At 36.1% G+C, this 24550-nt stretch overlaps 1 protein-coding gene across 1 annotated transcript in view; it reads left to right on the forward strand.

The window, feature by feature from the left end:
- Positions 1 to 24550, forward strand: part of LOC106883723 (dynein beta chain, ciliary) — a 362109-nt gene that overhangs the window by 66043 nt on the left and 271516 nt on the right. Inside the window, exons 12-16 of the mRNA XM_089364269.1 lie at positions 657 to 776; positions 8150 to 8317; positions 8929 to 9032; positions 14954 to 15032; positions 19793 to 20083. Coding sequence (XP_089220395.1) covers positions 657 to 776; positions 8150 to 8317; positions 8929 to 9032; positions 14954 to 15032; positions 19793 to 20083 — 762 coding nt within the window. The remainder of the gene's footprint in view (positions 1 to 656; positions 777 to 8149; positions 8318 to 8928; positions 9033 to 14953; positions 15033 to 19792; positions 20084 to 24550) is intronic.

The following is a 24550-nucleotide window of genomic DNA, read 5'->3' on the forward strand; positions in this document are numbered from 1 at the left end:
TCTGTCAAAAGCAATGCTTATTCATTCACATTGTTTTGAATTAATCATGCATTATCTTGTAGCTTTGAGATTTTGATGAGGTAACTGTTAAATTTTTGAATGATATTGTAGGGTTGGTGTGAAAAGTCACATCTAGCTACTTTGAACATAAAACAGGTAGAATATTTTGACCAGATATGGCCAGTTTTAATGCTAAAGGAAGCAGATTTTTGGCACAATGCATTCCAACAGTGACCTTCTCATCTTGATTTTTTTATCCAAACATGTTGTTTTGTTGTTTTGTTGTTTTTTTTTTTTTGTCATAAAACAGTGTATCCAGAACTACATTAACCAATATAGTTCTTACTGTTTTTAAGAGTATGAAGTAAAGGAAATTTAACACTGGTACCAAACTGTATTAACCCTATATCAGTGATCTTTCTCTTGGACAACAATAGTGGTATAAAGAATGGGGAGACTGCAAATGCCAGTCTTTTACATACAGATGCATGGTCTGACATTTGAGGGCCTTTGCCTCCAATTTAGAGATAAAACTAAGAACCTGTTTTAAAGACAAATATTTGTAATAAATTGGAATCTTTTAAAACCATAATACCAAATATTTCATGAAGCGTTTAAATTATTTGTTTATTTTATTCTCTTTGCTTTCATTACAGAGTCTTGAAGTTCAACTTTCTGGGATTCTACTGAAATCTCTCACAGAATGCCATTCTCCTCATTCACAAATGCGTTTGCTTCAAATATTTCACTCCACCATAAAACAAACACAAGTAAAGGTAGGTAAATATTAAAATTTAGATATTTGTTGTATTGAGAATTTTGGAGAGTTTTTGTGATTTTTTTTTTCATTAGTGTATTTAAATTCTATTGGTTCCAATTTACAAATTCCTTATGAAGAAATATTGTAATTGATTTGTCTTTCGATGACTCTTTAGTTGAATACTTCACAGAATTAATTCTAAGCCCTTTTAGATGAGACAGGTGTTTCTCAACCATTTTTCATCTATAGAACCCTTTGATTAAAAAAAAAATCATATATTTTTATAATTAAATATTGTTAGAAATTTTATAATAAAATTGTTAATATATTTTATGTATTGTAGAAGTATTGTCAATTTATTGTAGATAAATTTTAACAACAAAATCTTATGTGGAGCCCAGTTGAGAACCACTGAAATAGATTAAAGGTAGGATTGTCATGTGGGCTGGTGAATCCATATCACATGCCGGATGCCATTTCAATAAAAGAATTCCTAGACACTGCAACTGGAACTATAGAATCCAGCTGCATCTATTTAAATTGTATTTTTTGAAGATGATTTTGATATGCTTGGAGTGGCTGTGTGGTACATAGCTTGCTTACCAACTAGATGGTTCTGGGTTCAATCCCACTGCGTGGCATCTTGGGCAAGTGTCTTCTACTATAGCTTCGGGCTGACCAAAGCCTTGTGAGTGGATTTGGTAGATGGAAACTGAAAAAACTCTGTCGTATATATGCATGTGTGTATATATATATATATATATATATATATATATATATATATATATATATATATATATATATATATATATATATATATATATATGTATGTGTGTGTGTATATGTTTGTGTGTCTGTGTTTGTCCCTGCAACATCGCTTGGAACTGATGCTGGTGTGTTTACATCCCCGTAACTTAGCGGTTCGGCAAAAGAGACCAATAGAATAAGTACTAGACTTACAAAGAATAAGTCCTGGGGTCGACTTGCTTGACTAAAGGCGGTGCTCCAGTATGGCCACAGTCAAATGACTGAAACAAGTAAAAGAGTTAAAAAGAGAGTATTATCTATCAAATTTAAGCTGTAAATTATAAATGTGTGTGTGGTACTGAAATATTGCCAATTCTTATTAGATGACCTGCCTACTATAACTGATGTTGGTTGACATTGACCTCTGCAATTTGACCTATGATCGAAAACATTCTTGCATGATTATTTCATCTTTATAGACATAGTTTATCTCAGACTGCATTATCCAATGTTGCCTTCTCCTTTTTTAAAAATGCTAGAATATGATTCGGTTGCTATTTCAATGAGGGTAAGTCAAAAATTATACACCCTCTTGTTTCTATAATTTTTTAAAGCAAAAGCAGAGGTTGAACAATTACATCATTTCCCAACATAATCTCCTTGCTTTTCAATGCATTCTTCCAGCAGTCCACAAGCTTGCTTATTCTATTGGAGAAGAAGGTTTTTAGCTGGCTTTCAATGCTTCTCTGTCCATAGCAAATCAATGACCTCATAAAGGATGTTTGAGTAGTCCAAGGAATGATAATCAGAAGGAGCAAGATCTGAACTGTGTGTAGGGTGCTCTAGCAACTCAAAACTCAATTTTTTCTATGGTTTCAGGGGTGAGCAGGCAGAACCATTAGCATGCTGGGCAAAATGCATCACAGTATTTTGTCCATCTTTATATTCCGAGTTCAAATTCCACTATGATTGACTTTGCTTGTCATCCTTTCTGGATTGATGAAATAAGTACCTGTTGAGTACTGGGGTCAATGAAATCAACTAACCCCCTCCTCCAACAAACATTTCAGGCCTTGTGCTTATAATAGAAAGGATTATTATTGCTATTTTTATTATTATTGATGAGATGGTGGAATCACTATCATGCTGGACAAAATACTAAGTGGCATTTCATTCAGTTTTACATTCTGAGTTCAAATTCCACCCAAGTCAATTTTGCCTTTCATCTTTTCAAGGATAATGAAATGAGTACCAGTTGTGCAATGGGGCAAATGTAATTAAGTAGTCTCAAAAAATTTCAGGCCTTGTGTTTATAATAAAAAGGCATATTAGATGTAACAGCCACAATAGATTTAAATTAATAATAATTAACTTGTTATCATAAAAGGAAAGATAAGTTGATAGGAAAAAAATCTGATGGGGAAATGTTTCAGGAGTGTACACCCTATATAAATATTTATCCATTGAACTTATAATTAAAATAAGTAATTAACTATTTAAATAGGTTCTTGAAAAATATCAGTGGGGTCTTGTTTTTACTGTATCAAAAAATAATGTTCACCCTTTATCATTCAGGTTATTTTGTCAAATGTAATGCTTATTAATTCGTATTGCCTTGAATTAATAATGAACTATCTTATAACTTTGAGACTTCAATGATGTGATTGTTTACTTTTAGAATGACATTGTAGGGTATGTATGAGAGGCTGGATCTGGAAGGTTTGAACCTAAAGCGGGAAGAATATTTTGGTTGGATATGGCCAGTTTCAGTGCTAAAGGGTTACAGATCCATGGAAAATATTGAATCAATCAATAGAAATTTTAAAATATTCATAAATATTTCAGAAATACAAACATAAACAAAAAAATCCTTTTAAAACTAATTAATTGTGTTAAAGTCAGAGGTGGTGGGGGAGGGTTAGAATCCTTGCATAATGGCAGTCTCATAAATAGCTGAAAGTTGGGTGTTAGCTATGTAATTGTTGATTGAATTGTCTTTGAATACATACATACATGCATATTATTTAAGTATATATGAGTATGTCTATGCATGAGAATATATGTACATGCAAGTGTATGCATGAGAATACATACATAAAACAAAATATACAAATCTGCACACACACATATATACATACAAAAATACCCTGATGATGTTGAAATTCCAAAGAAAGAGCGTTGGATTTAGGTTAGAGACTGGTTCTTTCTCTAATGGCAAGAAATCTTGAAATAAAACTGAATAATGACATACACATGTGCACATACACACACACATATATGTATATATATATATATATATATATATATATATATATATATATATATATATATATATATATATATATATATATATATATATATACACATATATATATATACACATATATAGTAATAATTTTATATTTGGGTACAAACCTTGTAGCATGCTATTTAAAGCCTGTTCACAGTATTCAGCTATCTGATGTCAATAGCAGTATGGAAATATATGCCACTGGATTTACTTCAGGAATTCCTTTGTATTGGTAGAGTTTATGAAACATAAGAAAAAGAAATTGGAATTTACAAGACTCTTTATTTAGAACCACTAACATCATATACACACATACATACATGCATACAATACATACATATATATTTACATTCATGCCTGCTTGTATAAACTTTTTCCCCTTAAAATTGTTCCAGAGAGGCCTTAAAGGTCAATATCATTGAAGAAGCAATATTACCAATATGGTAATTGATTTTCAATCAATATCTCCAGCGAAAGACAGCCTCCATTATATCAAAGGACAAAACGAATTAATTTTTGTATCTGACATTCATAAATTTCTGAACTTCAAAAAATTGTCAAGTTACAAAATGTCAAAAAGGCTTGGAACAACACAAAAACAACAACAACAGCAACAATAAGAACAACAATAAATAAATAGATATTGCAGGCTACAAAATGCAAAACTTGGAAATGTTTCATTTTTTTAAATGTGTATCAGAAATGTTATCAATCAATGGGTGAAAGTAATTTGGGCAAGAATTGAATGAAGAACATAGGCACAAGCATGGCTGTATGGTAAGAGGCTTGCTTCTCAACCACATGGTTCTGGGTTCAATTTCACTGTGTGGTGCCTTGGGCAAATGCTTTTTACTGTTGCCTTGGGCTGACAATAGCTTTGTGAGTAGATTTGGTAGGCAGAAACTAAAAGAAGCCCATCATATGTATGTATGTGTGTGTGTGTGTCTTAACAACTGGTGTTGGTTTATTTATGTCCCTGTAACTTAATGGTTTGGTAAAAAGAGAATGATAGAATATGTACCAGGCTTTAAATTAATAAGTAGTGGGGTCGAATCATTTGACTAAAAGTTCTTCAAGGTAGTGCCCCAACATGGCCACTGTCTAATGACTGAAACAGATAAAAGGTAAGTAAACAGTGAAACACCCACCTTATCCTATGTAGTGTAGCTCTCTCTCTCTCTTTCTATCTCTCTATCCAATCAATCAATCATCTTAGAGTAGTAATGAATATTTTGTATTTGGCTAAAACATTTGTGGAACGATTGAATAATTTAGTATTTTTTCTAAAGCCTTAATCAAATCAATAAATTCTTTTTGTGATTTTTGTCACAATCCTTGTATATTTCACAAAAGAATTATTGCAGCAATTTCAAAATCCATTGTTTTAAGCATTTATGAGTCTAAAACATAAAATGCTGTAACAATATTGTAGCAAAAAATTACACACACACACACATGCATACACACATTACTTATATACTGTTAAAGCTTTAGTTTCACAACAACCAAGTCTTGTTACCAAATAGTTTCTGGTTGAAAAATCATTGACGTGTGGGAAGGTAAGTCATCAATCACCAGTCATCAGACATAACTAATTAAAAGAGTATAGCTTTTGGGCCTTTTATTACTGGAGGCCTGAAACTGCCACATTCAGTTTATGAGCCTTAAAAATGTAAAAAGAAGAAACAAAATAACAAGAAATAAACAAAAAACAACGAAACTTATGGGTTGAAAATGTTGCAGTAAAACAAAAATGTGTTTCTTAAGTCAATTGGAGTTATGTGCCTTAGATTGGTCTCTTTTAGCCCTTGTCCTCCATTCATGTTGATTATGATAGGGTCTTCCTTAAATTAGTAGATAATATTTTTCCATAAACACATAAGTATAGGGAAATTTCTAATAGGTATATTTTGAGGGTCTCCTTTAGCTGCACACCTAATATAAGGTAAATTGTAATAAATAGACCTAAATCAGAGAGGCAAGCTGCTCCTGCAGGGCCAATGCTACATGCTTCCTAGAAGCAGTCATGTGTAAGGCAGAAGTAGTATTAAAGAATACTAGTTGGGTGACACAAGTACAGAAATATGTGGGTGCAACAAAGAGTTCCTTTGAAGGCCAGACTCAACAGTCACAAATCATCTTTTCGAATTCTGGAGTGACCTAGTGTCCCAACTTTGGTAGCAAATGAAAGAAAATTCTGCACAATATTGTATCAACTGGAGATTAGTGGAAAAGTGCATGCTTTACCTCAATGGCAACATGAGGTGCAGAATTTGTCTAGCAGAGAAAATGATCATATTGAAGAATTCACTCTACCCATGGTCGTACCTGAACTCTAAAACTAAAGTGTATATCTAGGAAAAAGTTGTCCAATATGCAATTTCTTTAACTCAGTAGAGATTTCAGGGAACTTGGCTGATATTTCTAGAAAGCCAAGTAACTATGTAGAGGCACCTGTTTATTTAATTATTTGTTTAATGGCTTAGTGTTCATGGTATTTTTCAGGGGTTCTGTAATTACTGGGAGTAAGTTATTCTAAAACTAGTCACATAGTCTAGCTGTTTGCACCAAAATGAACTCCAAAGCATTGGACAATTCTCTTGTAGAAATTTAACTCTGCTTACTTTATTCTGTGTGTGTCTCCATTTATTCCTTGTGCACAGATACATGAAATAGACTGGCATTCTATCCAAAAGGAAGTTTATTTTTCATCTGCTACACATATATACCTAGAAATAATGTTCACATGTCTAGATCACACTTGTGTCTAGACCAAATTGCTCTTTAGGTCCAATAATGCCATTAAGTAACTGGAAAAGAGGCTTGTCCTCTTAGCTAATCTGTTGCTTTGCAAGTGAAATATATTCAGGTTCTACAGTTCTATATTTAAGAGATGAGGAATTATGTACATTATTTACATTTGACGGATATTTGTCCTCATCTTGTTTGTTGTTAACACGTTTCAGCTGATATATCCTCCGGCCTTCATCAGGTGTCTTGGGGAAAAATACCTTCGGAATGAGAACCCAGATTCGAAATTTCCCCAAGACACCCGATGAAGGCTGTAGTGTTTATCAGCCAAAATGTTGTGTTAACAACAAACAAGATGACTAGTATCCATCAAATGTAAATAATGTATATTCGGGTTGTTTCTCACAGTACATCAAGTGTTGACAGCATACAAGTTGAGACACATTTAACCAATACAATAAGACTTAGTACATCTTCCTATTCTGAATTCTCTGTAATTGCCTTGGAGGTTTTTAATTATGTATTTATGAAGTATCAGCTTGATAACACACTAGTGAGGGAACCCATACTTGGAAATCTGCAAGAAATGGCTACCAAATCTCCCTCAAAACACATCCTATCATACTAATCCTCCTAGCATGTTGGATAATGCAGATTATGATAAACACTTTGGGAATAAACAACACTAAAATAAACAACAAAAAATACTAGCTTAATTCCTTACGTGCAACAAAAGCAATATTAGTTTAAAGCAATATCATATTTAAAGTAGATACATTATTGAAAGCCCAGTTAACTGTGGTATTTGTCAAGATGAATACCACATTTAATTAGGCTTTCCATAATGTATCTGCTTTAAGTATGATACACATTGCTATTTTAAACTAATACTGCTTTTGTTTCACATAAATTTTTATTCAGCTTGTGATTTTTCAGTTACTGTTTTACTATATCAGTAATGGTGGATTTTGTCTTAGCATGCAGTTGCTAGTGATACATGCTACTGAAAAAAGACAGAAATGCATGTTTAGCAATGCTGTCATTGCTGCTGGATAATTTTTGACTGCTACTGATATATTTCTCTGTTTTTAACACTGTACATTGATAAGTAGAGGTACGTGGCTTAGTGATTAGCATGTTGGAGTCATGGTTGCACGATTGTGGTTTTAATTCCTGGACCAGGAAACATGTTGTGAGCTTGAGCAAAATACTTCATTTCACATTGCTCCAGTCCACTTAGCTAGAGAAAATGAATAATCCTGCAATGGACTGGCATCCCTTCCTGATTGGGAATATATACGCCACAAAAATTTGGAAACTAGTCCTGTGAGTCTATATAACTCAGGAAGAATCTTTATCCTTTTATCATTACATCTAAAAGAGATACTATCTCAGGACACAGTTAATTAAACTTTCAATGATGTATCTGCTGTAAGTAGGACATGCAAATTGCTATACTTGTTTAACAATTTAACAAGTTGTAATTTTTACAAAATTGATAACAATTCAACCACTTGCATGAACTTGCTTCTCTGTTTGTAACCTATATTTCTCTGACTAATATGAATTTAATATTGTTGGTTTGTATGTTCAATCTTTAGAGAAACATCAATGGAATAGTGAGCAACCTTGTAGATGATTTCTGGAAACAAATCTTACATTTAGAAGCTATGTTCAATGATCAGCACAAGTCACCATATAGGCATTGGAACTTCTCACCAGAAATAAGTCGGATCTTATGGATTCATGGACTGCTGAACAACGTTCAGGTATTTATTGATTGTTAATACTATTTGTGTTTGTGTGTAGTGGAATATTTCGGATCCCAGATATGTGCGCATCATATGTAAACATATGTTTGTTGGAATATATGTACACTTGCAACGCTACATTTATGTATGTCTAGTTAAAAATAAATAAACTAAAATATAACTTGGAGCTATATCTATCTGCCTGTCTGTTTGCCTGCCTGCCTGCCTGCCTGCCTGCCTGCCTGTCTGTCTGCTTGCCTGCCTCTCTGTCCCATGTGCCTCTTTGTTTGTCTGTCTGTCTATCTATTTATCTTTATGTATAGGGGTGTGTATGTATCTCTCTCTCTCTCTCGACACACACACGCACGCACACATGTATATGCACATATAAATATGCATACATATCTGATCATCTTGATCAGCTAATCAAAACGACCCCACTCAGATGAAAATTTCAATGCTTTCATAAATAGTAACTAAAGTCTGAATCATAATTACATATGGTGTTGCATTTTTAGAGAATAGTAGGTTGTACCAATTGATGTTTCATTTTCTGTAATGCTAACTTGGGGGAGAAAATTTATCTTCTAAAACTCTTTTCTTTAAAAAATATTTTTGCATACTTGTAGAAACTTATGTCAAACATAAAAGAGATATGTCCACATATTCAGGAAGAAGAGAAAAAGCAGACCATGAAAGTTCATTTCAAGGAATTATTAGAAAAATTTGAAAGGTAAGATTTTCATTAAATCTTATTGAATCTATGTATTTTTCCTTAAGCTAAATAGATTTCTAAGCAGCTCACTTACACATGCATATCCGTCTCTCCTTATTCACTAATGAGACAAAAATTTTCAGACCTCTAATAAACACACACACACATACACACTCTCACAATAGAAAACAGTTTAATATAAATAATGCATTGAAGTGGTTCCTACTCTCTTCAAACTCTTCAGACTTTTCCCCACTAGTGAAAATTTATCCAGAAGTATAGAAACAGGTAACTGTAAATCCTATCTTGAAGAATGGCTATCTCTTCGATCTCATCATTGTGACATATACAGTTTCCATCTACCAAATTCTGCTCACAAGATATTGATCAATTTAAGCTATAGCAAGGTGCAATACAATGAAACACATGTTGCAGAGTGAACTTCTTACCACACAGATTTCCTTCAGTGTGTGTGTGTGTGTGTGTGTGTGTGTGTGTGTGTGTACATATATATATATATATATATATATAGGCGTAGGAGTGGCTGTGTAGTAAGTAGCTTGCTTACCAACCACATGGTTCCGGGATCAGTCCCACTGTGTGGCACCTTGGGCAAGTGTCTTCTACTATAGCCTCGGGCCGACCAAAGCCTTGTGAGTGGATTTGGTAGACAGAAACTGAAAGAAGTCCGTCGTATATATGTATATATATATATATACATACATACATACACATACATGCATATATGGGTACAGGACATCACCAACGGTCCAAACAACATGAAATACGTAAACAAATGGGTTAAATAGATAAACAATGAGAAAAAATGGAGAATAGGACAAATAAACGCAGAGAAAGGACCCTTCACCAGTTGTTGGCTGTCTATCAACTCCTCATTTTGAGCATCCAATGACATATATATATCTTTGTGTGTGTATGTGTATGTGTTATCATCATCATCGTCATCATTTAACGTCTACTTTCTATGCTGGCATGGGTTGGACGGTTTGACTGAGGACTGGTGAGCCAGAAGGCTGCACCAGGCTCAATCTGATCTGGCAGATTGAGCCTGGTGTATGTATGTGTATATTGTGTGTGCATATATATATATATATATATATATATATATATATATATATATATATATATACAGGCACAGGTGTGGCTGTATGCTAAGAAGCTTGCTTCCTAACCACATGGTTCTGGGTTCAGTCCCATTGTGTGGCATCTTGGGCAAGTGTCTTCTACTATAGCCTCAGGCTGATCAAAGAAGCCTGTTTTATATAAATATATACGTGCGTGAGTATATGTGTGTCTGAGTCTGTCTGTTCCCCCCACACCGCTTGACAACCAGTGTTGGTGTGTTACATCTCTTTAACATAGTCATTTGGCAAAAGAGACCAATAGAATAAGTAGTAGGCTTAAAAAAATAAGTCCTGGAGTTGATTTGTTTGACTAAAACCGTTTAAGGCGGTGCTCCAGCATGGCTGCAGTCAAATGACTGAAACAAGTAAAAGAGTAAAAAAATACACAAACACACGCACACACACACACACACACACACGCACACACACACACACACACACATACGTGTATGCGTGTGTGTAGTTTTTTTTTATTGAAACTGAAAGGTTTGTCTCACAACTTGAATTTCATGCCACTGCAATCCTCAGGTGAGTATTCAGATCACAGTGGCATGAAACTTGTCATAAGACAAACTCAGTTTCATTTTCAATAAAAGAAATCATATCCTTTCCAATATGCATTGAGCACTTCTCTCTGAGGGCTGGCAAGCCAGAAAGCTGCACCAGGCTCCAATCTGATCTGGCAAAGTTTCTACAGCTGGATGCCCTTCCTAATGCCAACCACTCCGAAAGTGTAGTGTGTGATTTTTATGTGCCATTGGCAGTCAGGCAGTACTGACATTGACCACACTTGAATAGTGCTTTTTACGTGCCACTGGCATGGGAGTCAGTCAGGTGGCACTGGCAACGACCATGCTCAAATGGTACTTTTTATGTGCCACTGGCATGGGACCACCGGCCAGGTAGCACTGGTATCAACCATACTTGAATGGTGCTTTTTATGTGCCACTGACACAAGTGCCAATCAGGTGCTACTGGCATCAGCCACAACAATGACTTCACTTGACTCAACAGGTCTTCACAAGCGCAGTTTATTGCTCAATGATTGAAGGGTACTGTTAAATGGGCTGGTTATGCTGCACTGGCATAGGCCATGGTTATGGTCTCACTTGGCTTGCTGGGTCTTCTCAAGCACAGCATATCTCCAAAGGTCTTGATCACTTGTCATTGCCTCTGTGAGGCCCAACGTTCAAAGGTCATGTTTCACCACCTCATCCTAGGTCTTCCTGGGTCTTCTTCTTCCACAGGTTCCCTCTACTGCTAGGGTGTGACACTTTTTCACACAGCTGTCCTCATCCATATGCAACACATGACCTACCAGCACAGTTGTTTCTCTTGCACACCACATCTGATGCTTCTTATGTCCACCTTTTACTCAGAGTGAGAGGCCCTTTGTCACCAGCAGAGGTAGGAGCTCTCTGAACTTTGCCCAGGCTATCAGGCTATTCTTATTCTAGCAGCTACACTTTCAGAGCATCCACCCTAGCTACTGACTTCTAGTTTTGTCCCTTGGCATGTGACAGAAGCTGTTTTCTGTGCATTTTCAGTGTTTATTGTTCCTGAGCATTTGCCACACACAAAAACTATCTTCCCAGTTAGCCTCCTTTTGATATTGCTGCACCTCTTATGTGTCCATAGCTTACACCTGGTATACCGTGTGGCGTTTCTACCAACACCTTTTCTACAGATCTATCAGGGCCATCTACCCGAAGGGGTTTGTGTTTTGTCTGCCCTCATACTTATTAAGACTTTGGTTTTTGCTAGATTGACTCTAAGGCCCTTTGATTCTAATCCTTGCTTCCACACCCAAAACTTCTCTAGTTCTGATAGTGACTCAGCTATTAGAGTAATGTCATCAGCATAGAGAAGCTCCCAGGGTCATCCTGTCTTAAATCCCTCTGTTATTGCCTGGAGGACTATGATGAATAAGAGGGGGCTGAGGACTGATCCTTGGTGGACCCCTACCCCTACCTGGAATTCTTCACTATACTTGTTGCCAACCCTCACCTTACTGACAGCATCCCTGTACATGGCTTGTAGAGCTCTCACTAACCACTCATCTATCCCTAGTTCCGCATTGACCACCAGATCAGAGGACCCTGTCAAAGGCTTTCTCCATGTCAACAAAAGCCAAGTACAGAGGTTTATCTTTGGCTAGGCAATTCTCCTGCAGCTGTCTTACAAGAAATATAGCATCAGTGGTGCTTTTCCCTGGCATAAACCCAAACTGCATCTCATCTAAACTGACTCTCTCCCTAATTAGTTGGGCTATGACCCTCTCCATGACTTTCATCATCTGATCCATCAACTTGATACCTCTGTAATTATTTGTATCTAAAGTGTCACTTTTACCTTTGTAGCAGTTGACTATGGTGTTGCTACACCAGTCATTGGGTATGACTCCTTTTATCACCTGATTGACTATATGAGTGACTAGACTATAGCCAGCACTGCCAGATATTTTAAGCCTCTCTGTGGTGATTCCTGATGGGCCGGGTGCTTTCCCTGTCTTCATACCCTTAATTGCTTTATCTACCAAGGTACTGTCAATTCAGATAGCTGGTCCCTCAGCTGGGTCAACATTCGGCATACTCTCTTTCTCCCATTCATTCTCTACATTTAGCAACCTTTCATAGTGGCGTCTCCAAGTCTCTCTCTTTGCAGCCTCATTAAATGCAAGTGAGCCATCATCCATGCAGACACATTTTTTCCTATGGCATCATGATTCTCTCTCACACACTGTCTTGCAACACAAAATACTTCAAGTCTTTGGTCCTCACAACGCAGGACATTGACATATATTTTCTTATCTGCTTTCCCACTAGCTAAGTAAACCTGTCTCCTAGCTTCTCTTCTGGCAGTCTGATACAATTTCATGCTCCAATCATTCTTCCAGTCCTTCCATGCCTGTTTCTTTTCTCTAATGGCCCTGTCAACTACATTGTTCCACCACCACCACAACGTTACCTTGGGTAGAGAGGGGACTTTGCACCATCCTCAAATCTGGTCAGTAGCCCTCAACAGGTTGTCCCATAGGAACCTCCAGTTGTCTTCCACATCATGTGATGCTATATCCTCCTCTATTTCATCAAAAACTTTGAGTAATACGTCTCTAAATCTCTGTCCATTTGCAGGATCCTTAAGCTTCCAGACCCTTCTTCTCTATGCTGGTCGTTTTCTGAGCATCCATTTAACCCTGATCCTGAAGTCATTAATCTATGCTGTGGGGTGCATTCTTCACCTGGGAAGGTTTTGGCATTTATTTATAAGTAGCCATATTTCCTGTTTCCTGGTGAGGATGTAGTCAATTTGACTAGTGTGTCCACCAGACCAGTAGGTGAATAGGTGACTGGCAGGTTTCCTGAAGTTAGTGCTACAGACCATAAGATCATCTGCATTTCAGAACTCCAGCAGCCTGGTTCCTTCCTCATTGCAGGAATCGAAGTTATAGCCTCCATGTACGTCATAGAAGCCCTCTGCATGTTGTCCAACATGCCCATTGAAGTCACCAGCCACAAAGAAAAGGTCCTGTCATTCGTCAACGAGGTAGTCTGCAAGAGGGTGTCATAAAATCAGTCTTTCTGTTCATCAGGTAGCCCTGGCTGAGGGGTGTAAACTGAGATAATGGTTGTTAATCCATGTTGCAGCACTAATCTAATCTTAAGTATTCTATCACAAACTCTGATTACCTCGATTACCTTATTAACCTGTTTCTCTGCAAGAAGTATACCCACGCTCCTGACCCTGTCAATGTTCCCTGCCCAGAAAATCTTATACCTATGTTCTTTGCTTGTGAGAAACCTAGCAGAACTTCCTCTTCACCTTATTTCTTGGATACAGCACAAATCTACATGTCTCCATTATATATATATAAATATATATATATATATATATATATATATATATATATATATATATATATATATATATATATAAAGAGATGGATGGATGGATATGTATATTATGTTTGTATATAGCTGAAACAGTGGAATAAGTTTTATGGTGAAAGGAAGTAGAGAAGTTTTGCATTTCAAGCAGAATCTTTTGTTGCAGAAAAGAATGTCAACTGATGTTGAATAATAAATGTGTGTGTGTGTAAAACCAATGATTGTTATGCTAATGTGTTGGACTATAACCACATGCTCATAAATTCATATCTTTTAACAATAATGTTGTTATTCCCCTTAGTGAGACCAAACTCTGTTTTCTATTATCTGTGTTTGACAAAGCAGGTTTCATTCTTACTTTACAGTTAAATGGTTTGTTGTGAAAAAAAAACCATCCAACTGTAAAAATAATTGCTTTAGTAAAATAACAATCCTTGGACATGCAAATGCCTCAATGAGGAAACCATGTACGTGGTTGCTTAGCTTACTAGAGATAACAGCCAAATTTTCCCCAAAAGTTCATACTACTGTCTTAAAACATGAAGGACCCTGTATGATGCAGTCTTAGACACACTATGTTTCTGAAAATATTAAGATGATCAAAAATGGTATGTTGCTCATTGCAGGTTTGCTAAGCATTTTTCAGGGATAATGCATGTAGTACCTTACAACCTAAGAACCTCTTCATGGTTATTGACCTGTTAAAATTTCCCTTAAATCATAAAAAGGAAGCAGTAATATTGTTCTAGAATCATCATCTCTAAAAAAAAGTAAGCAGACTTATCATCAGTGACATTCTACTATGCCATTTCAAATTTGTTTTTGTAAGACAATGTTTAGTATGCGTGTAATAAATTATATAGTTATTTATTAATTTAGTAACGCTATTTTTATTTGGTGTTTTCAGTTACAAATTGGATGCTATTCAAAAATGGCTGAGCAAACTTGACGGACAATATTCAGAAAAACTCAAGCAAACATTATTGGTATAAACCATGATTTATCTATTAAAAAAGTGCTATTTAAAAAAAAAGCAAAAATCAAAAACAAAAAAACACAACAAAGCAAAAAAAAGTTCTATATTTCTTTAGTATGAAGTATTATGAATCAGTAGACGACAAAGGATATGGAAGCCAAATTTTAATAGATGAAAGAGATTAAAAAACACACACACACACGCACACACTCACACACACACACACACACACACACACACACACACACACACACACACACACACACCTTGTAAACTATTTTTGAGTGGTCCAAAGATATGATCAGAAGGGGTGAGATCTGGACTGTAGGCAGAGTGTTCCAGCACCTCAGAACCCAATTGGTTAATGGTTTCAATGGTCTGGGCAGCTGTGTATGGGTGTGCTTTGTTAAGCAACAACAATACTTTCTTTGACAATAGGCTTCGGTATTTGGTGCAAATTGCTGGCTTCAGTTTGTTGGCCAGCAAAGCACTGTATCTTGCACTGTTGATTGTACACCCTCACCTTTCCCGTGGAAGACTGAGTCTTGAATTTCTTCATTGCTGGCAAGCTAGGATGTTTCCACTCCAAACTCTGTCTTTTGGATTCTGCCTCACAATGACGGACTCATGTTTCATCTACTGTGACTAATTTGCTCAAAAATTCCTTACCCTCATTGTTGTAGTGATCAGGTAAATGCTGGCAGACCTCAAGACGTTTGTGCTTGTGCTCTGCAGTAAGCTCTTTTGGCACCCATCTTGCTCAGACTTTATGGAAGCCAAGCTCATCATGGATGATTTGGTGGGCAGAACCATGACTAATCTGCAGAGAATGAGCTACCACATCAATGATAACTCACCGGTTCACCGTTATCATCTTTCAAGCTTGCTGAATTTTCTCGTCATTGGTGGGGGTTGACAAGCTTCCTGCTCCTTTTTTGTGTGTCATGCTTATCCGGTCACTTTTAAACTTCCCAATCCACTCAGACACACTTCTACACAGTAGTGCATTGTATTGTGCTAAAAGCCTTCAATGAATTTCAGCATCTGACACATCATTAGACCAGTGAAATTGGACCACTGTTCTTTGTTCTTGTTTGGTGCCCATTGCTAGTGGAGCAGCCATCCTTACACTGTAAAGGCAGAAAGAAAAATAGTGCGATCAGTCTCAAGCTTTAATCACATGACCACAATAGGACCAACTATAAACAGGCATGCGCAGAGGCAGTGTGACAATAATAAAGATATGTTATGGTGAAAGTGGGGGATAATTTTTGACTTTCCCTTGTATAAATCTGTATATTTGTAAAGTGATTGGCATTAAGAAAACTATCCAGACAAAGAAACCATACCAAAGCAGACAGTAGAGCTTAATGCAGTCTTCATGGCTTGCCAACTTCTGTGAAACCATCCAACCCAGGCCAGCATAGAAATTAAGTGATGATGATGATGATGATGATGGTGGCTCTAAACAATCATAATGGGGAAATGCATGTAGGAAGTATAATATAAACTTGTGTTTATCCTCATTTCTCTTACATTGCTCTGAAGCTAATAACTAGTAATACTATTTAGTATAGAAATTACTTAACAACTATGCAGGAAGCAGACTGGATTATGATAATCTAGCTCTAAACGTAACAGTAGCAATCATACATCTATTTGTATACACAGGATACACTAATGTGTGTGTGTGTATGTGAGTAAGCACATAAATGTGAAACAAGGTGGAAAAAATTATACTCGAATACCGGAGGAGTGTAATATGCTTATTATTAAAGCTACAAAAACATCACAAATAACTGCTACTCAGAGTTTCATGTTCCTGTTAATTGGGCATTTGTGATCACAATTCTTTCATATGATCCGCTTGAAAATATTAAGATATTTTTCTTAACATGAAACCAATGGTAGCCTTAATACACAAATAAATAAATTTTATCCACCAGTGCAGTGTTGAGCACTCATTGTTTGACGTATATATATGCATATATATATATATATATATATATATATATATATATATATATATATATATCTATAATAAAGGTTATGAAGAGTATTGGAGTCAACCAAACCCTAAAGATACAGGTAATACCGAGTAAGTGCTGTATACCGACTAGTTTTGGCCCTGTCGTTGTATCAGCATGAGTGGGGAATATAACATAGGTCGTGTATTAGCGTGTGTATGTATAAAGAAAAAAAAAAGAATAAAGAGACCAATGGCAAAGTTAGAATTATATTTTATGGATAAAGTCTTACAGCTATTTCAGGGAAAATCCAATATATCCCTTCATCGGAGACGGTAATAGTAGAGAAATGGATTATTACATCTATAAGAGGATAGTTGTAGTAAGAAGTGAGAGCGATGAGCATAAAAAAGAACAAAGAAGAAACAGTACTTGGAGTGTAGCTCCATTCCAGCAGTAAACATCTATGTAAAGAATCCTTGTGGGTATTTTCCGGAGATAATTGTAGTAGCAAAGGTGGATATATATCATATCATATCCGGAGTACTCTGTGCATTGTTTACTCAAAGGATAGCCCAAATTTGGGCTATCCTTTGAGTAAATCAGTTATTCCTTTGTTATCTCTTTTCTTATGCATATATATCATCATCATTGTCATTATCATCATCATTTAATGTCCTTTTTACCATGCTGGGATGGGTTGGATGATTTGACAGGAGTTGGCCAGCTAAAGAGCTGCCCAGGCTCTATGTCTGTTTTGACATAGTTTCTATGGCTGGTTGCCTTTCCTAAAGTGCCAACCACTTTATGGAGTGTACTGGGTATTTTTACATAGCATCGGTATGAGTGCTTTACATGGCATCAGTGCTTTTTATGGGGCACCAGCATCCATGGGCCCACAAGATTAGGAACATTCAGCTGAAGAAGGATGCAAGGACGACCCCGATTTTATATATATATATTCTTTTCTTCTTTTACTTGTTTCAGTTCTTTAACTGCGGCCATGCTGGAGCACACTTTGAAGGGTTTTAGTCAAACAAATTGATCCCCAGAATTTACTTATTTTTAAAGACTGACACTTATTCTATCGGTTTCTTTTGCTGAACTGCTTAGTTATGGGGATGTAGACACACCAACACTGGTTGTCAAGTGATGGTGGGAGGACAAATACAGACACATAAACATTCATACATACATACATATATATATATATATATATATATATATATATATATATATATATACGCAATGGGCTTCTTTCAGTTTCCGTCTCCCAAATCCACTCATCAGGCTTTGGTTGGCCCAAGACCATAGTAGAAGTGACTTGGAACTGAACCATGCCTATGCCTATGTATGTATGTACGTATGTGTGTATATTTATCTATTTATCTATCTATCTATCGAGGACAAAAAAATGGAGAACATGGTACACAATTACAAATGCAAACAATATAACAACGTGTCTTTCAACTGAGAACAAATCAAATTGAGCTGGCATGTATGAAGTGAAACCCTAAAGGCAGGAACATAGGAGATGGACATAAGAGGTGCTGGTGGTTGGCAGTCAGGCCAAGAAAGAAAAAAGATCATGGCTGGTCAGATACTTGTCACATAGAAAGAGGAGAGAGGGGTAGGGGTCAGCGGTATTGAAGGATTAGAAAAAAAATCAGAGACAGGGAGAAAGGTACAAAGGAGATAAACGAGGAGGAAAAGTGGGAGTTACAGAAAGAGATGGCCAAAATTTAGATGCATACCTACTATAGGGTGAGCACAAGTGCATATGTACACCACTATATGTATATATGAATATAAAAAATGGAACAAAAACACAAGAGGACAATAAAACATTCAGACAGATAGATGATACAAAGGTGGACAGGAGAAACAACAATTAGAAGGACAGGCAAAAAAAGACGGGTCATTCGTGGTCTTCTTTCCTCAATCAAGTTACCAGAAGTCCTAAATATATATATATATATATAATTATAAACATATAGGGATCAGCATGAGTTGCTTCACCAACATACTGAAAATTTAGAAATAGCAGTCAAAGAACTACTAATTCTAACTACAATTTTTTTCTCCAACGGATGGCGATATTTATGGCACACATTAATATCGCCATCCGTTGGAGAAAAAAATTGTAGTTAGAATTAGTAGATCTTTGACTGCTATTTCTAAATTTTCAGTATGTTGGTGAAGCAACTCATGCTGATCCCTATATGTTTATAATTATAAATGGTTTACCGATAAAGGTCTTTTTGCATACTGAACTACTTGGCAAAATTGTTAATTATTAATTTTATTAACTAATTGGCAATTCCCTGCCCTATATCTATATCTATATATATATATATATATATATATATATATAAGGGCATAACTATACAAGAATATATATATATATAAATATATATATATATATATATATATATATATATATATATATATATATATATATATATATATATATATATAGTAGAATGTGTTGGGTGTTGGTGTGTTGAATATGTACTTTATATATATACTTAGTACTACTGCAATTAACCTAATCCTACCTGTGAAACATTTGAAGATATCTTAGAAAATATTCTGTACAATCTTATGAACCTAAAAATTCTGCTATCAAGATCTAACATGTTCGCTTTTTAGTCAAAATCAAGATTTAAACTCATGCATGCACGCATTCACACATGCATGCACGTGCGTGCGTGCGCGCGCGCACACACACACACACACACACACACACACACACACACACACGTATACATACGTAAAATGCCTATTTCTTTTCATATTCTAGACAACTGAAGATTATGATGAAACTGAACAAGACAGACCTTCTGTTATCTATGTTAATTTACCTGCTGATCTTCTGAGAATACTTAAAGAAATGCGATATCTTTCTTTGGAACCAGTGGAGTTTACTTGTCAGATAAGTGTTACAGATATATTAGGGGATGTTCAACTGACAGAACTACAGACTGCAATCAGCAAACTTCAGATGGTTGTCCAGAAGTACAATACTATCTTTCAGATTATAAATGATGTGGAAATACCATTTTTTGAAGGGAAATTCTCAGAGATTGATCATGTAAGTTGGTGACTAGCTGAAAGTTTCTAATGTCCCATATTAATAATACCATCATCATCATCATCATCGTTGTCGTCATTGTCACCACCACCACCACCACCTTCATCATTATCATTATTTACTTAGTTTTTATATGGGCTGTTCCAAGTCTTGCCCTGAGACCTCAAGTAACTGCAAGTTGGACAGTATATTATGAATGTCATTTTATGACTAGCAATGATATAAAGTTGGGAAAGGAGACCAGAATCTGAGAACTGTTAAATTAATATTTGGGCTTTGAAAGAGCTTTAAGAGAATTATATATTTTCAGGTTGACAAAGTTTTCCATACAATGCAGGCAGTACTCAAGAGAACAACTTTTTGTAGTTCTGATGCTTTTAGGCTTCCCAGTATTCGTCCACAGTATCTAAGAGTACCATTATTATTATTATTATTATTATTATTATTATTATTATTATTATTATTATTATTATTATTATTATTATTGTAGTAGTAGTAGTAGTAGTAGTAGTAGTAGTATGGTGGACTCGCATGAAAGGGCTAAAGTCAGACACTTTCCTCTTTGGCCAAGCCCTCAAGTTTCACTTGAAAAGCAAGTTGAGGGTAGAGAGAGAGTGTGTTACCTTCTAGCAAGTTGGTTGAAAGGTGAGGGAATGTTGGAAGAATGGTCAGTGTGAAAGGACCAATTCTGAACATACACCTGTGAAACATAAAAGGAGAAGGGCTCTTGCCCTGTTGATCAGGCACCAGTGGCTTTTGTGGGTTTTTCCACGAGGACCCTTAAAGTGCCTCCCCTATTGGAAGTTTTATGTTGTTCAATTTTTATTGTTTTTTATTGTTTACATGAGGAAAACCCCTTGTATAATCTTGTGTTGTTTTTTTTTATGTTGTTGCATGTCCTTTACGTTCATTTATATTAGCTCTTGTGGCTAACAAAAGAATAAATTATTATTATTATTATTATTATTGAGTGAGAGAGCAGCACATGCTATCAAACTGTTACTCGGGTACAAATAAACGAAGCCCAATCATCATTATTATTATTTTAAGGTGGTTAGCATGCTGAGCAAAATGCTTAGCAGAATTTCACCTTTACATTTGTCTGTCCTTCTTTGTCCCCTCTATGTTTAACCTCTTGAGGGCAATAAAGAAATAAGAATTTCACCTTTACATTCTGAGTTCAAATTTCACCTTTATATTCTGAGTTTAAATTTCACCGTGGTTGACTTTGCCTTTCAACCTTTCGGGGTCAATAGATTATGTACCAGTGAAACACTGGGGTCGATTTACTTGACTGTCCCCTCCCCCAAAATTTCAAGCCTTGTGTCTATACTAGAAAGGATTATTATTAATTCATTTTTGTATTTGATTTGCAAGATTCTTTATGTGAATTCTTGTGTTGAAGCATATTTTATCATGTCTGAGGAGAGTCATTCTGTTTTAATACCAGTTCAATTTCCACTCATTTATTTACTTTTTCTAAAATTTTCCTTGCTTCTTGCAACCTCTTCAATAGTTGTTGACTCTGTCCATTATCAGAGCTGCATTCATTTTGCTTGTTTGTTTGTGTGCATGAGTATACACATATGTATGTGTGTATGTATGTATGTATGGGTTTGTGTGACTATGTATATGTGTCCTCCATATGTGTCCTTGTGTGTGCATGGAGTGTCTGTGTGTGTATATGGTCATGTGTTTCAGTCTTCTTTTGTGTATGTATGTGTGTGTGTGTGCCTGTCTGTATTACCTATGTACCTATCTATTTACTTATCTATCTGTTTACTTATCCATTTACTTACTTATATACATACATGCATATATACAAACCCCTCAGTGACCATATTCCCTTCTCTCGCCTACCCATTGAAATACATATAAATTTACTTCTTGTTTCTCTAAGAACAGACATAAACTTCCTGTTGACAAAGAGTCCAGAGCTCCAACTAATGAGTATAAAACCCACAGAATTGTCTTCCCTTACACACACTTCCTGTTTTGACACCACACTTCCTGCTTAACACAAACTTTCAGCCCCCCACTTTTTTTTTAAACACAACACAACTTTTAATTCTACGCATCCTAATCTTTCTAACAATTATCTACATGGATTACCATTGAACTTCAAAAGCTCAAAGACAATATAATGTATTGGTATATTTATTTTTTTATATATTATTTATTATTTCTTTGTAAAAAACATTTTCATTCTCCCTCTTCTTGAAAATTTGGCATGCAATGAAAGCCTGTTAGAAATCCTTTTTAATCCTCCTTATACACATCTATATTAAAATATGCTTTCAATTTAGCATTCTGCCTTATTATTATTTTTTTATTTTCCTATTATTTCTCCACGTGCGGTCAACACATTTACTGACTTATATATATATATATATATATATACACACAAACATATACATTTACATAACAGCCTACTAAGGTATCTACCTGTGTATGTATAAACTATGGGTATTGAGATATCACTGCCTTCTATGTATATCTACTATTTAATACTGGGGATGTTTCATTTATGAGGATGTACTTCTGTATTTGTCTGAGTGTTGGGTCCTTCGGGTGCTTGGATAAAATTCAGATGTCAAGTCAACCTAGTGTGCTCCCATGTTGGTAGAGTATAGAGGACTGATTTTTGTTGTCATATTGTTTCAAGTGTTCATTTAATCTCTACGCAAGGCTTCTAGATGTCTCACCAATGTATGTCATGTTCTTGTCTTTACAAGCACCTGCTATTGCCCCTTATACTGTAGACTACATTTCTGGTTCTACAGTTAATGCTGGGGTTAATCTTACATACCATGCAATTCTCATTGGTGCATGTGGTATTCTCAAAGGGGTACATCCTACATAATTGTGATCTGATGGAGTTCCCTGACTTTTCAACGATCTTAATGTTGAGCTTGGCTTCCTTCAGAGTTTTCCTAAATCTTCGGGCTAGTTCTCCATGGGTTGTGGCCTCTACAAATATCACTCCTTGAAATTTGTCAGCCTTGTACCATGTGTTCGCCCTGTTTGCTTTGTTACAAACTCTCTGTATCCTATTACAGTCTTTACCTCTGTATATAGGGCAGGCACACTGGTTTCATCACATCTAACTTCTTTCTAGCTCCCCTGTATACTTGAACCCTATCTTTCTGGTCATATCCAGAGAATTGCATGCAGAGCATTAAGTTCTGTACATGTTTCTTTGTTTCATGGGTTTCACATAGGCGGGATGTGTTGTTCATTATCCTAAGTCTGCTATCAATATGTTAATTTTCATGTGTGATAAAGCTGAGTTCTTGTGAACAACATATTTAGAAGCTATAGGAGTGGAGGAGCTGAACTCTGTTGTTCAGTCTCTTACCAAAGTTCAGTATCAAGTACAGGGAGTCTGTTGTTAGGGTGCCAAGTGGAGGTAATCTATAGTTACCTTGATACTTTGGTGGATGGAGTTAGCTACGTACTGGATGCTCTCCATTATGCTTCTCTCAGTTTCTTTATTACAGTTACTAGGGTTTGTCCCAACTAGAATGTTCATGTCATCTACATACCTATAGTAAAGCAAAACAGTTGTGGATTATTCTGCTAAGGATTGTGTAAGCTTTCTGTTCCACCAGGTCATGAAGACACCAGCCACATCTCCAGCCAGATTGACACCAATGACTGCACCTTGAACTTGCATGTATAGTTTCTTGTTCAGCTTTACTATGTGGTTCTTCAAGGTGGTTCTTATGTTAGCCCTTATTGCATGTGCAATCATTCTTTCCACCTACCTCTTGTTCTCAGTGTCCTGGGTTGATATGGTCCAGCCATTCCAGCACTCTGTGGTGCTTTTCTTCACTGCCAAGGTGATGGTGGTGGTCTTCCTCTCTGTGACCTGGTGGGGCATATCTACTAAGGTTATGGTTGTCTAGGTAGTTACAGTCATAGCTTAGTTTAAGGAGGTGGCCCACTTCCCTTGTGTTGACTTCACAGAACTCTTTCTCACTCTCACAGATAATCTCAATGCATTTTTCCACAGCAAAATCTCTGTCTATAGATGGGGAGAGTGAAACTGCATCCATACCTCCCACTACACAACCTGTGAGGTCATTGGAGTGGTTGCAACTACTGATTCTATTGAGGAGAACCTCTGTACTCACACAGACATCTCAGGAGATTTCAATGAGTGGCTGTAACATCTGTGAGAGGAAATAATTGCTGGAGATATTCACTCTGCAAACTGGCTGGGTCAGGGGCCCCACAACAGGGTTTATGTTGGGTTTATGACACATAACCTGTATAGCATAGGGACATCATTGTTGAAAGCATGGAAATTTTGTGAAGTCTGTTTCTTGGGTTGGAGTATGTTGCACCACATTCCCATGTGTACATTGAGGAATTTTTCAACTCTTTCATGTTCCTGAGGTGCAACTTCTCTCATGCTACTAATGTGTTGTTGCATGGTCTGGACATAGTTCTGCGGGCTGTCTA

The sequence above is a fragment of the Octopus bimaculoides genome, chromosome 16 (assembly GCF_046866305.1).
Source record: "Octopus bimaculoides isolate indiv1 chromosome 16, ASM4686630v1, whole genome shotgun sequence".
NCBI classification, from domain to species: Eukaryota; Metazoa; Mollusca; class Cephalopoda; order Octopoda; family Octopodidae; genus Octopus; species Octopus bimaculoides.